We start from the raw sequence: 19,147 nt of genomic DNA, 5'->3' as shown, positions 1-19,147 counted from the left end.
TTACTTCTAAATTGGAGTTACATTGGAGAATTCCTTCAGACTTAAAGAAAGAAATTGTGGGGTCCAACAATCTTAAATATTACCATGTGTAAGTGCGTGGTTTTCTAAAACACTATTTGTTTCTGTAGAAGCCTGTTTTGTATATTTTAAAAGGGAAGTATATTCATCTGAACAATAATGTAAAGGAAGAAACACGTACCAGTATCTGCCTTAATAATATTCTGTGTTTAAAAATATTGCCACTTCGAGGTGGGCTGGGAGCAGCCATTTTTGTACAGACTCCTCTCCTCAGTGACATCATTTGGGGGGCCGCCCATGGTCCTCTTTGCTCAATCGTGATGTCACTGCACCATGCAAAATGTCTGCTCCCAACACTGTTTCTAGGCCAGCAGCTTTCAGGCATATTAACCACAAGAGTACAAGCCGAGCGATGCCAGTAAAAGTATGACGTTTTGGCCTGTGACATTTAGAATTAAGCGACAAGTTCAGGAAAACGTGCTTTCCCCCTTTTAAGAGCTAACGAGAGAACCACCCGAGTTAGGAAAGTGAAATCAAAGCGGAGAAATCGTTAGAAATGCAGAGTCGGTTGACAGTAGCAGAAAAGGGTAAAGGCAGGTTAAAGTTTCAGGTGACTCTGATGAAATGTATTAATGTGTCTTATCTGTCTGAGATGCCTGTTGACCTGCTGATTATCCCCAGCGTTTCCTGTTTTTATTTCATACCTCCCCCTTAAATTCCTTTTTTTTTTAAAAGGGGACTTTACCACTTGCAAAAGAATTTCACTAAGCAAAAAAAAATAATTCATCAGATCAGGTCATGTGCATCTAAAAACCGCCTTTGAATGGTTTTAAAATTATGATCCAGACTGCAGCAGGTTTTAGTTTCATGTGCTGGGGGAAAAAAAACTGTGCAGTATTTAAAGGGATGAGATTGCCTCGATCAGGAGCTTTTGGGGTTAAGATCAGCCGGGGAGCAACGTGGCTTGAGAACTCCAATACATGTGGGCATGGGGAGAAAGTTTACTCTGGAACAGACACTCCTATCACCTGCACTGTTAATGTTTTATGATGTGTTTTAATTTTATAAGTCAAAGATAGAATCATAGAATCTTATGGCACAGGAGGCGACCATTCAGCCCGTTGTGCCTGTGCTGGCTCTTTGAGCGAACTGTCCAATTCAGTCCCACTCCCCAGCTTTTTCCCCATAACCCGGCAAATTAGTCCTCTTCAAGTACATGTCCAGTTGTCTTTTGAAGTTTCCTACAGAATCTGCTTCCACCACTCTTTCAGGTAGTGTGTTCCAGATCTTAACAACCCTCTGTGAAAAAGTTTTTCATCATTTCCCCTCTAGTTCTTTTGCCAATTATTTTAAATCTATGACCTCTGGTTACCAACCCACTTGCCAGAGGAAACATTTTCTCCCTATTTGTTCTATCAGAACCCCTCATTATTTTGAATACCTCTATCAGATCTCCCCTTAACCTTCTCTGCCGTAAGGAGAACAATCCCAGTTTATGCATGTAACTGAAGTCCCTCATCCCTGGTACCATTCTAGTAAATCTTCTCTGTACCCTCTCTAATGCCTTGACATCCTTCCTATAGTGTGGGGCCCAGAAATGTATACAGTACTCAGCTGAGGTCTAACCGGTGATTTGTAATGGTTGAGCACAACTTCCTTCTTTTTGTATTCAATGCCCCTATTTACAAAGCCAAGTATTCCATATGCTTTCTTAACCTCTTTATCGACTTGCCCTGCCACCTTCAAAGATTTGTGACTCTGCACCCCCAGGTCGCTCTGCTCTTGCACCCCCCTCAAAACAGTACCATTTAGATTATACTGCCTCTCCATGCTTTTCCTCCCAAAGTGCATCAATTCATATTTATCAGCATTAAATTGCATCTGCCATGTGTCTGCCCTTTTCACCAGTCGGTCTATGTCCTCCTGAAGTCTGCTACTATCCTCCTCACTATTTATTGCGTTGCCAAGTTTTGTATCATCCGCAGACTTCAAAATTGTACTCCCTACACCCAAGTCTGGGTCATTTATATATAACAAGAAAAGCAATGTATTGCGCCTAAGCTTTCTTTAAGTACGCAGCTGAAACTTTGTTACTTGTGCAATAGTGTTTGTGTCGGAGAAGCAGTTCATGGGGGTCATGGAGTGAGGTCCTAGTCTCGGGTCTGCTGCTGCAGAGAGGCACGGAGCTGAGGGCAGCAGCTTCACTGTACTGAGCGAAGGAGGTGCAGTAGGGGAGAGAGAGAGAGAGAGAGAGATATCCCTCCCTTGTCACTCTCACACCCTCTTCTTGTGGTATCACTACCAGAACGCCCACTTGTTCTCTTTCTGCTGCTGATGGCAGGGAGCCAGGATATAGAGAAAATAACTTCTTAAAAGGATGTTACTGCCTCACAAAAAAAGAAATGTGTAAAAACGTACCTTTTGAAGCAATGCCGGGCGCTTTAATTACATCCAGTGTCAATATAGCTGGGGTTTTCTGCTTTGGCAGGCCCGCGATTTTCCACCCATTAAAGTGAAATCCTGGGCTGGCAAGTGCAGAAGCAGGAAATGCTGGCCAATGTGTCCAATCAACAATTTTTCAACAAGCGTATTGAAAGAGGTATAGGGCTAGAGAGTTAAAACCTGACTGGGATGTCTCCTGTTGGCCTATGTGGGATAAATGATGTGGAACTGAGCCACAATCGCCCAAGGAAGTCCCAGGTTCAATCCTTGAATGGAATGAGTTAGCTAACATCAGCCAGGGCAGTGATAGGGTTGCTGCAATTGGACTTGGTGTCCCTGGGCTAGGAAGGGGGATAAATAGCCAGGGTGCCCTCTTCTGATCGCAATGGCTCCTGCTGGTGTGTGTGTGTGTGAGACGCTGACAGAATCGGGCTCAGGATGCCCCCTCACGGTCAAATGGCTTTCCAATACCCTGTCTACAGACAAGATACCAGAAGAATAGCAGACCCCAGCTTGAGTCAACAACTTCAGGGGAGGAGGAGAGATAATTGGGGGGAAGGGTTGAAAAGCTGGTCCATTTAATCCCTCCACACTGCACTGTAGCCAGTCTTTAATTGTCTTTTCTGGTTGGATTTGGGTTTCTTGTGCAAACAGAACTCTCTGCTCTGAAAGAAAATTGACTCCAAACTAACCAAAGACCTGGAGCTGGGCCAAGTGTACACCCTACTATTGATATTGCTCAGCATTTTGAGTAGTTACAGGCGAAGGACAGTCTAGCAATAAGTACTTACTACTAGATGTGCCTTAGGTAGGTTATTATTTTACGTTATATATATATATATGGCTACTCAGTGTTTCCCCAATGAATCAGAAATTGACTGGCTCCCTTGACGCTTCTGTCCGTTGCCCGATATGGCACTGAGCTATAGGAAGGTGTTGTAATTGGCCCCTCGGGGGGAGTAGGGAGGTGGGGCGGGGTGGGGTGGGGTGGGGGGGCGGGGGGAGTTGGGCAGCAGACTGCCAGTGACCCTGCTGGACATCGGACGAGGAGAGGTGGGACCTGGGCTAAAATGGTTGAATTGCTTGCTGAAACTCACACATGAAGATATGGGATAGCAACATGCACCCGGACCCCCCCCCCACTCCCACCTCCCAAATCTCCTAAGGGGATTTCTGTCAGACCGTGCCTCCTGTTATAGCTACAGCCTGTGTAATCGCTTTGAAAACAGATTGAAGTGAAACAAAAAATCTGAACCCAAGGCCAGTTCGCTGGTCCTCTGTGATCTTTTGTAAACTGCATTTATCCAATAATGTCCCCCTCTGTTTTCCATCATGAGCTTCTCACCATGTGCTTCATTCAGCAGGATGAGCCAGGCCAATGCCTGTCCCCACCTCCTCGTATACCAGCCGCAGGGCCCGTTGGTGTGGGGCCACAGTAGAGGAGACTGCACTCTCCAGCTGGCTCTGCGGGAATTGACCTGGGGAGCTTCACACCGACACTGGAGGGCCAAAGTGGGGAAATGCTCCATTCCCCAACCACTGAGGTCAATAAGCTTAAAGAAAATACAAAAAGAAAACCGCATCAACAATCCTCTTTGCACCGAGCCCGTTTATGCAGTCACCCCAGATAAACCGAGGGCTTCTTGGCCTTCAACCAGACCTTGCGGGATTAATCAAGCCAGTTGAGATACATTCAATCTACAATATATTTTGTAGATTGTGGACAGCATATATTATATATAATACAACATATATGATACAACCAATGGGTGTTATAGTAGATTATAAAATACAATGCATATATAAATTGGTAGATATTGTAAACTAATATGGAAGCAGGGTAATACCAAGGATTGGATATTGTCCATTTACCTCTAGAACTTGGTTCAGTCCAGCTCAGACTGAAGGGATGATAGTCTCCCCTATCTGTGAGGGCCCTATATGAAATGAGTTTGAGACAGTAGGAGCTGGTTTGAGACTAAGCGTGGAGCCCTACAATTTACAAAGAAACTGCCAGGCTCACTCGGCGCACCCACGCTGGTGTGACAAATGGAGAGGCCGCGTTAGTGTAACAGGAGGTTCGGGTATAATGCTGGAGCAGAGTGGAGAGAGCTTTACTCAGCTCGTAATCCATCTCCTCCCAGGGATTGCTTGATGCTGCGCGCTAAGGGGTTGATTTTAACTTCCCGCCGTGGAAAGGAATATCAGGCTGTTTGGAAAACGGGCGGCTGACCCACTGATGCCCATTTCCCGCCCGGTGGGAACAGTTAAAATCGACCCCCTGTGCACCCAATGTGTCTCATTCCTCAGCACTGCCTCACTGAGCATGAAAATAAAAAACTAAATTATTAAAAAGTATATCAATATTATAAACATTTGGCGCTGCCCAGTATTTGTTACTGTAGTTTCTAAACCTAGTTCATCCAATTACTATGCAAACATACTGTGAACAGTCGGCGTTGCTATGGTATTTATATCAGTATGCTTTGTCTTTCCACTTGCAGTTGATGGGCCCCCAATGTATCCATCACGGTTCACTTACCTCCCACCAAAGCTTCCGGATAAAATGATATTTGATGAGGTAAGCAAGGTGCTGGGAGGGGCTGGGGTCTCCCAGTGGCGAGGGTAAGAAGCAGCACGGAAACAAAGTTGGGAGAGAGGGTTTGAGTTAAACGGCTGTCCTGCCCACCCATCGCTGCTGTTTCCCACCAATCTCCCATTGGTTTTGTATCCTGGGCTCATGGACTTCAAAGTGCTCGTTCTCACCTTCAAATCACTCCACTGCTGCAATTTTATGCAGCTTTGCACCTCTGCACATCCCATCTGCTCTTCCAACTCTGGTCTCCTTTGTGTCCCCTGCCAAGGTCTCCCTCCTCACCTTTCCCCGCCAATCATTGGCAGAGCTTACAGCCACTGTGTTGATTGGGATTCTCTTCCTTCACAATGTGTGGAGCATAAACACCGGCATGGACCAGTTGGGCTGAATGGCTGTAGACCCAACGTAACCTCTTTGTCTTGCTATCTCCATCACTGCTTTCAAAAGTCTCCTCAAAACCTACCTCTTTGGGTGTGCTTTTGGTCACCTCTCTTAATTATTCTCTCCTACTTCTTGTTCAGTGTCAATCTCTTCCCCTGTGAAGCTCTTTGGGATATGAAAGGCACTATATGAGTGTAAGTGGTAGATGTGAATTTGCTCATGTGGTGGGTTAGTGTTGACACAGACTAGTTGGGCCGAATGGCCTGTTTCCTTTTTGTAACTCTTATGTATTTCTATGAATATTTTAACCTTTGGAATGTCCGTAGATCCATTCTCCCTTGGACCAACTGGTTTAGTTCGTTCTCAGCTGTCGCTCACCGATGCTGACACAAACACTAACATTACGGTAATAAATTAGTCAAATATCAGGAACAGCTTCATTACTGTATATTAACCCTAAAATGCTAAAAACGCAATCTTACATAAAAAAATAAACACATTAAAATGCTTTACATGTGTTTGTCCTGCTTTGCTTTTGATTCACTCTTTCCCTTTTCTCTCTCATTTTTAATTTGACTTTTTTTGCCCTCTAAATGCAAATTAAATTTTAAACCCTGTTTCTTCTTCCTATTTGAGATAACACGTTTAGAAAACCTGAGTTTTCATTGGCTGAAAACTCTATGTAAAGGTGGGTTTTCCAGCCAATCAAAAATCCTGATGCAGAAGATTGACTTGGTGACATAATGGCCCAGAAATTGCTGAGAAAAGAATGGTGAGTTTAACAGTGCTGACCGTTGTTAGTGGTGAAATCAAGGAGCAAGTTCCGGCATTCGCACATGCGCAGTGAAACGGGGAAATCCGGAACTTGCTCCTCCTGGTTTGCCGGCAATACCACAACTTCGAATTAAATGGATATCGCCGGCTGGAATCAGTGAAATCATTGAACCAGCGCCAACTTGCTCATCTGCCCAGCTGGAAATAACTAATATCGCCACAAAACAGGTACTCTTAAAAATACCAGGTCTAAACTAAGTTTTAACAGCGCGGTAAGTCTTAATGACTGCCAAACATCTAAAATTAACTTTTAAAAATGTGGAGATTCATTATTTCTTCTTTTAATAGTTTTTGGTCATGAAAAATGTATTTTTTTTAACTTGTCCCTTCTGTCTCTCTTATTTAATTTGATTATTCCTTACCCTCTCTTTTTTCACTCTGTTTTTACAATGATTTTAATGTTGTACCTTTCACCTCCTGGTTTTCACATTCCAAGCTTGCAGAAAATGTTCATAGCTTGTCAAAAATGCTGCAATCTGATTGGTCGAGGGGAGAGAGTGACCCTCTCGCTTCCCCCATGGGTCCTAGCCTCGCTGGAGCTTCCGCTGGGCTCATCTCCGCTTCCTATTAGAGGAAGTGCCCGTAGTAAAGACCGCGGTAAGTTAGTGGGCTAGTATAAATCTAAGGAGCGGCGACCACTGTTGGTTCGCCGCTCAGAGCAATTTCTGGGCCAATAGATCGGTCCAAATCTGACAAGCTGTTTCCATCGAGTACGCTCATCGGTGAATGCTCACGGGTGATAGCACTCAGACGGGTAAAATGGTCCATGGTTTTCAAAGGGTTAATTAGATGAGCTGTGCATAATGTCTAAAAAAAACAATCACCGCCATAAATCACAGACGATAGCAAGAGCTCACCCCTGAGGAATTCTTCATATGCCCAGTGACAAGATCAGTAGGGAACCTTTCACCAGGAATTTATGCTAATATCACTCTTAACACTGACACTAGTAAGTGTACAGATTTCTCCCTTCGGTACATTCAGGATAATGTGAGAACAGGCCATACTGTCCCTCTACATGGCTGAGCCATACTGGTATCTGTTACGTTAGCTAATCACGGAAAAGCACTTGTAGGGGCATGAGAATTGATGTTGGCAATCATGGGTTAGGGAGGAGGAAATTGTCCAGGATTATCATTCCCGATCTCTATCCAGAGATGGCTGGGGTGGGTGGGTGGGTGTGTGTGTGTGAGTGAGACAGACAGGTGAGGACAGGATTGTGTTTGGCTGTGATGCCCCCAGAGTCAAACATCCTGCCAACACCCACTGTTGGAAGTTCACAAACGAAGACTCAACTTGGGCAACTGGAGCCCAGTGAGGAGTCGAAGCCTTCTGTGGGGGAGGGGAAAATATGAAGAAAGGTTTTTATTTTTTTGTAGCCAAAGTGCGTGTCTTTGGTTGCAGGTTTTTCTAATAAACCTCCAGCGACGCCCTGACCGACGGGAGAGGATGCTTCAGACGCTGTACGAGCAAGAGATTGACTGTAAGATAATTGACGCTGTGGATGGCAGGTCAGTCAGTTGTTTGTTCTCTTTCGCATGCAAGTGCCGGAAAAGGTGAAATGTCTTAGAGGGGGAATAAGAATATTGGTTGTAAAACTGAGCAAATCCATGGACAATGGATTTACTAGAATGGTACCAGGGATGAGGGACTTCAGTTATGTGGAGAGACTGGAGAAACTGGGGTTGTTCTCCTTCGAACAGAGATAGTTAAGGGGAGATTTGATGGAGGCGTTCAAAATCATGAACGGTTTTGATAGAGTAAATAAGGAGAAACTTTTTCTAGTAGTTGAAGGGTCGGTAACCAGAGGGCACAGATTTAATGTGATCGGCAGAGGTGACATGAGGAAGCATTTTTTTATGCAGTGAGTTGTTATGATCTGGAATGCACTGCCTGATAGGGCGGTGGAGGCAGATTCAATGGTAACTTTCAAAAGGGATTTAAGTAAATACTTGAAGGGAAAAAAATTACAGGGCTATGGGGAAAGAGCAGGAGAGTGGGACTAATTGGATAGCTCTTTCAAAGAGACACGATGGGCCGAATGGCCGCCTCCTGTGATACTATGAATGTTCAATCTGCCCATGTACCAAAGCTCCATCTGCCTGTTCTGGTGATTCAGGTGGAAGTGAAAGATCCTGTGCACTATTCAGAGAGGAGCAGGGGATTTTTCAGTGCTCCAGCCAACGTTCCCTCTTCAACCCACACCGCCAAAAACAAATGACCTGGCCAATTATCTCATTGCTGTTCGTGGTAACTTGCTGTGTGCAAAATGGCTGCTGCCTTTACCTGCATTTCAATAATGACTGCATAATGTAATCCATTCTCTTAAGAGACGGGTAAGACATGATACGTAACTGCAAGTTCCTTCTTTCACTCTGTGATTGACCCACACAGGCCAGGTTGGAACCAGGTGTGATTTCTGGTCTGTGCTGAGTTAGTTGGTCTTATTTAGGGCTCAGTACCCTTGGAGATAGAGAGTGAAAAATCAAGCATGGTTCCTGTTTCTGATCCCGTGAGTGTATAGACTTTGGGCGAGGACATGGTTGGATTTGATTGTCTAGACTCTCCCATGAAGAAGGGAAGCTTGGACAGGGTCTACCAGCACCTGTGGAACAACACAATCCTACAGGAGAGGGACAGAAAATCGAGAGGGAAAATAACCTTTTAATGCAAACTTCAGTTAGATGTTCAAAGCAACCCATCTGACAGCACTGATGTGTGTCTCTCTCTCTCTCTCTCTTCCTCCCACCCCCACCCCATAAGTCCTTAACTGGGCCCACTGAATAAAATATAAAATCAAGACTTTGGCAGGGACAGATGTAACCGTGGCCCAGTTTGCCCGCTGTGAGGGCAATAATAAATGGATCTGCTGCTGTTTAAGGAAAATGTGGTTGCAATTTTTAAAATTAAATGCACCTCAGGCAAATTAACAACACACCAAGTGTGGAGAAATGAGCCAAGTAAGGATGTAAAAAATCCAGCAATGTGTGGATGAATTTTTTTTTTCTATGTGTGGTTGTTAATCACATCTAATTTAATAGATCTGACTGAAAACTGATAAGAGAATGTGGCGGAGGTGATGTTCTTGAGGTATCAATGAACTATCAAAACAAATTATTCTGTTCTACCAATTTTCTCCCCTCCTCAGCAGAAGGTGCTGACTGTTGCAGGGGGTATGTTGGAATGGGTGCCAGCCGCCCTCTGGTGCCTCGCCCGTTCTTCGGCAAGCTGTTCCACAGTGGGAGGCATCACAACCCTGCCAGACCCTGTCCTCACCCGAAATATGAACACACTTGCACTTCTCAGTCATTGCACAGCAATCGGAAACGTAAACCCTGGCTGGATGTTTCCCCTTTCAAGTCCAGGGAGGCTGAGACCAATTGTAAGTGCCTCTACTGGGGTTGCTCTCCTTAGAGCGGAGAAAGTTAAGAGGAGATTTGATAGAGGTGTTCAAAATCATGAATGGTTTTTGATAGAGTAAATAAGGAGAAACTGTTTCCAGGGGCAGAAGGGTCGGTAACCAGAGGGCACAGATTTAAGGTGATTGGCAAAGGAACCAGAGGCGACATGAGGAAACAATTTTTTTTACGCAGCGAGTTGATATGATCTGGAATGCACTGCCCGAGGGCGGTGGAAGCAGATTCAAAAGTAACTTTCAAATGGGAACTGGATAAATACTTAAAAGGAAAAAAATTACAGAGCTATGGGGAAAGAGCAGGGGAGTGGGACTAATTGGATAGCTCTTTCAAAGAGCCAACACAGGTACAATGGACTGAATGGCCTCCACCTGTGCTGTACCTACTATCATACTGTCATCCCAGTTGAAATCAACTGACCCAGTATATACCAAGGATGCCAACTGGGACCTTTTTGACGTATGGCACACTTGGCAGTGCGTGCACGAGCTCATCCATCAGGCCAGTTCCATTGAATTTCTCTTCACTATTGAGGGAAAAGAATTAGTGTGCATGAGTTTAAAGAGAGGGTCAACCACGGGACCCCTTTTGAAGAGGCAGTCTCGTCTTCCTGAACCCTGCTTTTCATGTTGTTTTACCCGTCAGCGAAGGGTGTGTACCCTCTTTCCCTACACAGGCCCTCACACCACCACCCTCGTATCAGGCCACTTGCCTTTATAGTTGAACATTGTTTCCAGGCACAGTCAGTGTCACTCTTAGTTGCTAGGGAATGACTCGTCCAGTGTTCTCTTCCCCCGCCCCCCCCCCCCCCAAAGCCTTATTCCCCAGAGAGGCCTGGTCTCCATCAGGTGTATCCCTGTGCAACACAGATTAGATTAGGAACGCAGTCCTATTAAACTAAATCAGTCAGTCTGAAAAGATTGCTGAAGTTTCAGCCTAGGTTTTGTACTTCAAATTTCTAGAGAGTCAAAAGAAACCAGCAAAACATGAAGCTCAGATTGGAATGTGGCACTCGACCATCCAAGCTGCACTCTGGATTCTTCTCAATAAATAGGTATTTCTTTGTTGCACCATTTGGTATTTTGGCTTCCAGCTCTCTCTCTCTCTCTCTCTCTTCCCCCCCGACCTGGTAGCACTATGTCATACTGGGACACCATCCCAAAAGTTCTGGGTGGCCTCTCGTACCTCACCACAATGGCCATTCTTCATTTGTCAGCCGAGACAGTGACTGTTGACAGGCTATGGGTGGGGGAGAGCCAGAACGGTTTCTGTTCTCCTCTGACACCGATACAAGGCCACTTTGCTCAGGAACAAGGACCGTTGGCTGATTTTTTTTTTCCCCTATAGTAACCCAGGTGCACCAAAGCTAATTGTAGCGTTCCTATTTCCATCCCAGAAAAGATGAACTAACGATAGACCAGGAAGTGAACCTGGGACATCCCTTAAAAAAAATCCCAGCTCTCTTTCACGTTCTCAGGGATTTCTCAAAGCGCTCCGCAGCCAATGGATTACATTTTGAAGCGTTGTGTTTTTTAAGGAGAGCCAATTTGCACACGGCAAAATCCCACAAACATCAGTGAGATGAACGATCAGTTAATCTGGTGCTGTCTGAGGGGTAAGTATTGGCCAGGACCACGGGAGAACTTACTGCTCTTCTTTGCATAGTGCTATGGGATCTTTAATGTCCACCTGAACGGGCAGACAGGGACTCAGTTCAGCATCTCATCCAAAAGACGACACCTCCAACGAAGCGTCAGGCTAGATTGTGTGCTCAAAGTCTTGAGTGGAGCTTGAACCCCAGACCTTCTGGCTTAAAGGCAAGAGCGCTAACGCTGAACCAAGGTAGCACTTGCTCTATAGGCTGTGCGCATTTTTTATTTTAAAGCAGGATATCTATTTGCTGACGTGTTGTTCTCCGGATTCTGTCTTCTCAGTGCTCTGAACAGCAGCACCTTGAAAGCCATGGGCATTAGCATGCTGCCAGGATATTATGACCCATTCTCTGGCAGGACTCTAACCAAGGGAGAGGTTGGCTGTTTCCTCAGCCACCATTCCGTCTGGAAAGAGGTCTGTATCTTTGGTGTGCTGGCTTTGTAGATTGTAATTTTTTTTATTGCTGTGTATTTCCAGAGTTTTGAGTCTAAGAATTTGTGATCCAAAGTATTGTTACCTAATTAAACCATGTGCTATCTAATATCGTATCTCTGGAATGTTCTGCTGGACACATCCATTTGCAATGCTCGTTTATATCACTGAGTGCATTTAGTGGAGGTTGGCGGGTATTGGTGCATGTGGAGATTTAACCTTATATGGTTTCTCCTCTCCTGATGGTGCTGACTCATGCTCTTGACAGTTATGTGGGTGTTGGCACCCATCTGGTACCTCAACCAAGTGATTATTCTTCACATGTGAGTCTGGGCAGTGGAATATCAGCAGGATATATCACCATGGGGGCCATTACAAATGAGCCCAAAATTCATTGTTTCCAGCACTGGATGGTGATCAGGAGCAGCATCTCTGGATGACACTTTTTTTCTTCTTTCTGAAGACTCGAGACATTGAAACTAATTGTAGTGGTCGCACGGCTGTCCGGGCTGAGATCAGTTAACTCCGCACAGGCCAGTCCCTTGGTATTCATAAATCCCAGGCTGACACCGCAAATAGGGTCAGACTTGTAACGTTGTAATTCCCGACTCAACGCTTTAGAAGGATTATTCCAGACTGTGACTTCTCTTTCTCTGGAAAAGAGAACGCGAGAGGTGACTTAATAGAGGTCTTTAAAATTATGAAGGGTTTCGATAGGGTAGATGTAAAGAAAATGTTTCCGCTTGTGGGGGAATCCAAAACTAGGAGTCACAAACATAAGGTAGTCACAAATAAATCCAATAAGGAATTCAGGAGAAACTTCTTTATCCAGAGAGTGGTTAGAATGTGGAACTTGCTACCACAAGGAGTAGTTGAGGCGAATAGCATAGATGCATTTAAGGGGAAGCGAGATAAAAACGTGAGGAAGAAAATAATAGAATGAAATGCTGATAGGGTTGGATGAAGTAGGGAGGGAGGAGGCTTGTGTGGTGCTGGCATAGACCAGTTGGGCCAAATGGTCTGTTTCTGTGCTGTAAATTCTTTGTAAAATAAAAAAAAAGAAATTGCACCAGCCCCTCCTGAATTTCCTCCCCTTTGCCCAGGTGACCTGCCAATGCCTCGGAATTCCCTGTCAATTTAGAGGTTAAAGGAAGCATTTGTGAGATGTGAGCCATTTTTTTTGGGGGGGTGAGGAGGGACATTTGGGAGAAGATAAAGTGTATACTGGGTGTACCTTATGGCATCAAATTTTACTAGCAATCAGGTTTTACATGTGATTGTCATCTACTTCCTTATCTTTCAAACTACAAACAAAAGGAATCCTTTAAGATGTTATCTTTAAAATGAGAATTCTGATTTTTTTTGTGGGGTGGGGGTAGTTGGGCAGGATTCCAAGTGTACATCTCAACTTGTAGTGCCATGAAGTCAAAGATTGCGGTCTAGAGCCAACATTGCTCCACACTCTGGCTTTCCAACTTCTGCTGAGTTGTTAAGGCTGGTGGGAGGAATGAAACAGAAGTGAAGTGCTTTCTCCCCATCTCCTGCTCAGTGCAGTCCAGAGAACATTGGAGGAAGAGTCAATTTCACCCAACTCTCCAAGTCCCACACACCATCCCGACTTGGAAATATATCGCCATTTCTTCATTGTCGCTGGGTCAAAATCCTAGAACTCCCTTCCTAACAGCACTGTGGGAAAACCTTCACCACACGGACTGCAGTGGTTCAAGAAGGCGGCTCATCACCACCTTCTCAAGGGCAATTAGGGATGGGCAATAAATGCTGGCCTTGCCAACGACGCCCGCATCCCATGAACGAATATAAAAAAAAGTCACCTCATCCTTTTACCCAGGGGTTGTGTCATGGCATTGGGAAACCTCAAGGGGTGGCACAAAAAATGAGGGGAGGGAGGGCGTATTAAATCAAGCAGTTCCCCAGACTGCGGAAACAATTATATTTTAATGTGGTCACAGGTTGTGGATCGAAAGCTGAACAAGGCCGTGGTGTTTGAAGATGACGTGAGGTTTGAAGCCTACTTTAAGAGGAAGCTAATGAGATTGCTGAGAGAAATAGAGGATGTCGGTTTGAAATGGGACCTTATGTAAGTAAATATTAACCATGAAACAGTAAACATTTGAGGTAGGTGTCCTGTTATGTAAATCAGGGTCAGTGTGATCTCCTGGACTAGTTTCAATCACCTAAGGAGGTCGAATTTTCTTTTTTTTTTCCCCAATTGACCTGGGTTAGTATCTGGTTTTTCACTTCTCCCAGGAGGTTCCATGACTCCGGGTGGGTGGGGACAATCGGACAGTGACAATGGAGATGTCTGTCTCTCTGGTCTTTGAGATTGTGGATCAATTCAGCTGATTATACCCTCCCCTGTAAACTTACCAAGAATCTTATCCCCAGTTTGCTATACATTCACTAGATCATCAGTCACTAATGAAATGTAATGCCCCCCACCTGACCCGTGCTGGGGTATGGTTCCATGGGTTCTGCCAACCCTCCTTGCACCCTGTCCATTGTATCATGTGTGAGTATACATAGCAAGTGTCAGCAGGGTACTTGATGGTCAAGGGGCATCGCAGTCAATCCAGTCCTCACCTGATGCCTATACACGGGCACTTACCAGGGATCACCGGATGGTGATTAGAATCAACAACAACAACTTGCATTTATATAGCGCCTTTAACGTAGTAAAATGTCCCAAGGCGCTTCACAGGAGTTAATCAAACAAAATTTGACACCGAGCCACATAAGGAGATATTAAGACAGGTAACCAAAAGCTTGGTCAAAAGGGTAGGTTTTGAGGAGTGTGTTAAAGGAGGAGAGAGAGGCAGAGAGGTTTAGGGAGGAATTCCAGAGCTTAGGACCTCGGCAGCTGAAGGCACGGCCGCCAATGGTGGAGTGAAGGAAATCGGGGATGCGCAAAAGGCCAGAATTGGAGTGACCTTGGCTGATTTTTTTCCACCTGCTCCCGACAGTCTGGGACATTAAGGCCAAGTGTGATGCCCCCAGTACCTCACTGGCTCAGATCCTCTACCTCAGCACAGACTAGGGATCGGCACTGCCTTATTGTGTACGGCTCGGTACCACGTTAGTGAGCGCGTTTACAAACTGAAACTTCAGATTGGGAGAGGATTTTTCTTTTAAAAGAGGATGTTTACAAGATTCCAAGTATAAGTTTGGAAAAAAAAAAAATTTTGTTTCATTTTGCAGCTACCTTGGTCGGAAACTGGTCAATCCCAATCAGGAGGAGGCTGTGGAGAACGTCCGGAATCTGGTGGTTGCTGAGTATTCATACTGGACTCTGGCCTATGCCATTTCACTGCAGGGAGCCGAGAAACTGGTTAACTCCGAACCACTGACAAAGATACTGCCTGTGGATGAATTCCTTCCCATCATGTACGACAAGCACACAAAGTGAGTCCATCTTAATTCATTGGATCGAGCAGCCTGACTAAGGCTGCACCGTTGTAACATCCCCAGTGCCTGCTTTCTTGTTAAGTATTGATGAACCAAGGTGGACAGCCAAGGCCCATCATGCAGAACACCACCAAGGTTGAATAGCAAAAGAGAGAAGACATAAATCGGGAAGTCGTGGTTAGGTAACACCTAGTATTGGGTTTTAAAGCCTTAGAGTTGTAGGAAGGAGAGAAAGTTGAGGGACGGTAGGCGTTCCACTGTTTTGAAGCCCCAGGCGAGCATAAGTTGGGATAAAAACAGAAAAAGCTGGAAACGCTCAGCAGGTCAGGCAGCAACTGTGGAGAGAGAAACAGAGTTAATGTTTCAGGTCGATCGTCCTGTTTCTCTCTCTACAGATACTCTTGCCCTGCTGAGTGCTTCCAGCATTTTCTGTTTTTATTGCCGATTTCCAGCATCCGCAGTAGTTTGCTTTTTGTTTAAGCATAAGTTGGGACATGCTGCGAGGAGTCTTGATTTCAACCCCGTGAATATGCAGGGAGGAGGAAAACATGGTGTCACCTGTTGTATATTTGCAGCTTAAGAGACACAAGAGAAGAAAGTTCAGAGGAGCAGCGACCTTAGTTGTATCAATAAAACTAAGTGGCACAAGAACGGTTTCAATGAACAGAGCTAGCCAGAGGCTAGAAGTAAGAGCGGATTACCTATCAGACAACAAGTTTCCTCTTGTATCCAATCCAGAAGTATGCGACAGGCTCTAGAAGAGCCTTCCCAGTATTGACATCTTGCCCTAAATAAAGAGAGACATGTACTTCCCAAAAAAAACCAGATCAGCTTCACTCCCCAGTGATGTTATTATTGCTGTTTTCAGATAATATCTAGTGGTCATTACACACATACTTTCTGGATGGACAGGTTTACATTCAAGCTATCGCATATAGCCAGAGGGTGAAGTGTTAATGAACTTGTACAAAGCACTGGTCTGGCCCCACTTGGTGTACTGTATAGAATTCATGATGTGGAGATGCCGGTGATGGACTGGGGTCGACAAATGTGAGGAGTCTTACAACACCAGGTTATAGTCCAACAGTTTTATTTATCCACCTGACGAAGGAGAAAGCCTCCGAAAGCTTGTGATTTTCAAATAAAACTGTTGGATTATAACCTGGTGTTGTAAGATTCCTTACATGTGTAGAATTCTGTGAGAGACATGACAATGACCATCACCACCACCACAACAGCCAACACTCCAAAAGCACCTTATACATAGAAAAGTCTCCCAAGTCTAAGCAAGGAGAAGACTTAAGTGAAGTGACAGAAAGAGGGATTGAAGAGGTAGATTTAGAGGAAGCTTTAGGGGAAAGAGGTAGCAAGCTGGAGAGTATTCAGGGAGAGAGTTCCAGAGAGAAGGGAAGTATTGTGATGGCTCAGAGCTCTCGCACTGATGATGAAGTGGAAGGAGAGAGGGGTGCACAGCAGACCAGAGTTTTTACAGTGACGGGGCGTGAGTTGGGACGATGACGTGGAGGAGGTTTTGGAGTCAGGGTGGGGCCAGCCCGTTAAAAGATTTGCAAAAGAGGATGAGGTGTTTGAAATCAATGCTTTGGGGGCAGGGAGCCAGTGGAGGTCAGTGAGGACAGGAGTGGTAGGTGAACAGGGCTTGGTACAGCAAATGATGTGGGCAAAGGACTAGTGAAGAATTTGGAATTTGTGTAGGGTGGAACTCGGAGGGTCAGAGCATTGGAGAAGTCGAGCCTGGAGGTGACAAAGGCATGGATGAGGGTTTTAGTGATGGTGCAGTGAGTGATATTACGGAACTGAAAATTGGTGACATTATTAATAAGAATAGTGGGGTTTAAAGCACAACTCAGGATCGAACAAAACACTGAGGCTATGCACCTTCAGGTTCATCCTGGAAAGGGAATAGAATCAGGGACTAAGATGTAATTTTTCTGGTGAGAGCCAAACAGAAAGGCCAGAGAATGAACTGAAGAATATTCTGTCCCATTGATGTCAGACAGGCAGCTGAAGATGGTGTTGGGGAGGTAAAGTTGGGTATTATTGGCATAGATATAGAAGTGAACTCCATGCTTACGGACCATTTTGTTGAGAGGTAACACATAGATAGGAGGGAGTCATGGATGGATCTTTGGGGCTTTCCGGAGAAGTCCTTGTAGTAGATATGGGCCCTGAAATTTTGTGCTTTTTGGCAAAATTGGTGTAGTTCTGGTGTGAGAATTTGGGATGTAAGTCAGATATGCCAGAGTTACACTCAGTTTTAAAATGCACACTAAATTCCAGCGGAAGTGTGTTGTGTCTTACCCAGTGAATAACCTTCATCGGATCTACCTATAACAACCCTCTTGCCCAGGTCGATGTCTCTGGGCTGGTAAATGAAGGAGAAAGAGTGAATGACGGTGTGGGTTGGGATGCAGCTGGTTGAACATAGGTGAAAGGCCATTGTCTCTTTCTTCTTCTCTTCCTTAGCAGCATCTTACTTTGGGTAATCGAGAGAACATGAAAATGAAGAGATGCCACGAGACTACTGTGGCAGTTCCTCTGTAGCTTTTGAAGTTGCTCAATTGCTACTGTAGTTGCTCTCCCAAACTATTATACGGGCAAATTGCATATGATCCTGACAAACATGCAGCTGCCACTGACCCTTCTACATCTCCATGCCCCAACAGGTTTGGCCATGTGGCTCCTCTGGATCTCCAGGTCTTTTTCCTCATGGGCGTCTATTGTTGGGAGTTCCACTGCTCACGGTCTGAGATTCCCAGCAGTTATAGGCCAACTTGTCCTGTGAGTGAGAGAAGACATGAGTTTCGCACTGAAGGCTGGGCAGAGTCTTTTTGTTACAACGGTTGGACACATCAGGTTATTGGAGGGGCAGATATCAAGAAAGGGTGGGTGTGACGAGTTGGTGAGAACTTTGAAGAGAGGTGGGAGGAGTGATAGAGAGTGGGGTGCTCAAACAAGGGCAAGGCTGGGACCTGGAGATGAGAGAAACATTGGTATACGGTTATTGTACTGAACTTTGGCATTGGCCACATAGATTGCAATGGTCTCGCTCCTGTACATTCCGATGCCCTAAGTCTGTGAGCTGTTAAGTAAGAGAGCAGAAGGCCAGAGAGATATGTAGAGGGGAAGGAATGTGAACTAACCACAGTCATCATCGCTAGTATTCAAAATGTCTGGGAAACTGATGTCAGTGTCGAACTAAAGTAGTAAATTAAAGTGTAGGAATTCAGCAGAAAAACAGAAGGAAAATTCCTTGTGTCCTCTTGAGGCAAGCAGGTTTCCTTCCCCAAGAGAAAAGTTCCTCTGCCAATTAAGTCGGCCTCTGAGTTTGGGGTTAGGATGTGGCGATGGTCACAAATGATATCATGTGAAGCAGTGGGTCTGAGAGTCGTCACCAAGATGTTTACAGCTAAAACCTCTGGACAACCTCTTGGAAATGGCCGCACCTTGTTACGCCCTACTTGTGTTCCACATGATACGTAATGATACTGGCTCAACAATCTGCTGGAGCTGCCGGTGTTTGGTTTCCCTTGGCACGGCGAACCGTGGGGCAGTGCAACGCTGGAACCACTTCACGCGGACGTGATTTCCACACGCCCATTTGCTTCACACTTCCAGCCTCAGGCCTTTCCCAAACGGTGTGCGCGGGCCAGCGCTGTCAAAATCACGGGGCAGAAATTGTGCCGAGCTGCGTGGCAACCATCATTGCAGCTCCTGCGAAATAAATTTACGAGCGTAGTTTCTGCGGCTTCGACTCGCGTGATTTTGAACTTTTAAAGAATTGTGCGCAATCAGCCTCGCCTCTGAACAGGGTAAGTTGATTCGCATGGAAATGTCTGAGAATAGAAGGACACGCCCACAAAATCTGTCGGGAAGAGAAGTCCCGCCCACAAGCAGACTTCATTCATTTAAAGTTAGTATTCTGAAAGTCATT

The 19,147-nt window shown here is 45.2% G+C and overlaps 1 protein-coding gene across 1 annotated transcript in view; it reads left to right on the top strand.

Moving 5' to 3' along the window:
• cercam (cerebral endothelial cell adhesion molecule) overlaps nucleotides 1-19,147 on the top strand; it is a 72,163-nt gene that overhangs the window by 29,831 nt on the left and 23,185 nt on the right. The window contains exons 7-11 of the mRNA XM_067969860.1: nucleotides 4,965-5,041; nucleotides 7,676-7,782; nucleotides 11,622-11,754; nucleotides 13,743-13,870; nucleotides 14,989-15,192. Coding sequence (XP_067825961.1) covers nucleotides 4,965-5,041; nucleotides 7,676-7,782; nucleotides 11,622-11,754; nucleotides 13,743-13,870; nucleotides 14,989-15,192 — 649 coding nt within the window. The remainder of the gene's footprint in view (nucleotides 1-4,964; nucleotides 5,042-7,675; nucleotides 7,783-11,621; nucleotides 11,755-13,742; nucleotides 13,871-14,988; nucleotides 15,193-19,147) is intronic.

The sequence above is a fragment of the Heptranchias perlo genome, chromosome 31 (assembly GCF_035084215.1).
Source record: "Heptranchias perlo isolate sHepPer1 chromosome 31, sHepPer1.hap1, whole genome shotgun sequence".
Lineage (NCBI taxonomy): Eukaryota > Metazoa > Chordata > Chondrichthyes > Hexanchiformes > Hexanchidae > Heptranchias > Heptranchias perlo.
Note: the sequence above shows the minus strand (reverse complement) of the source record. Positions and strands in the feature narration are given on the sequence as shown.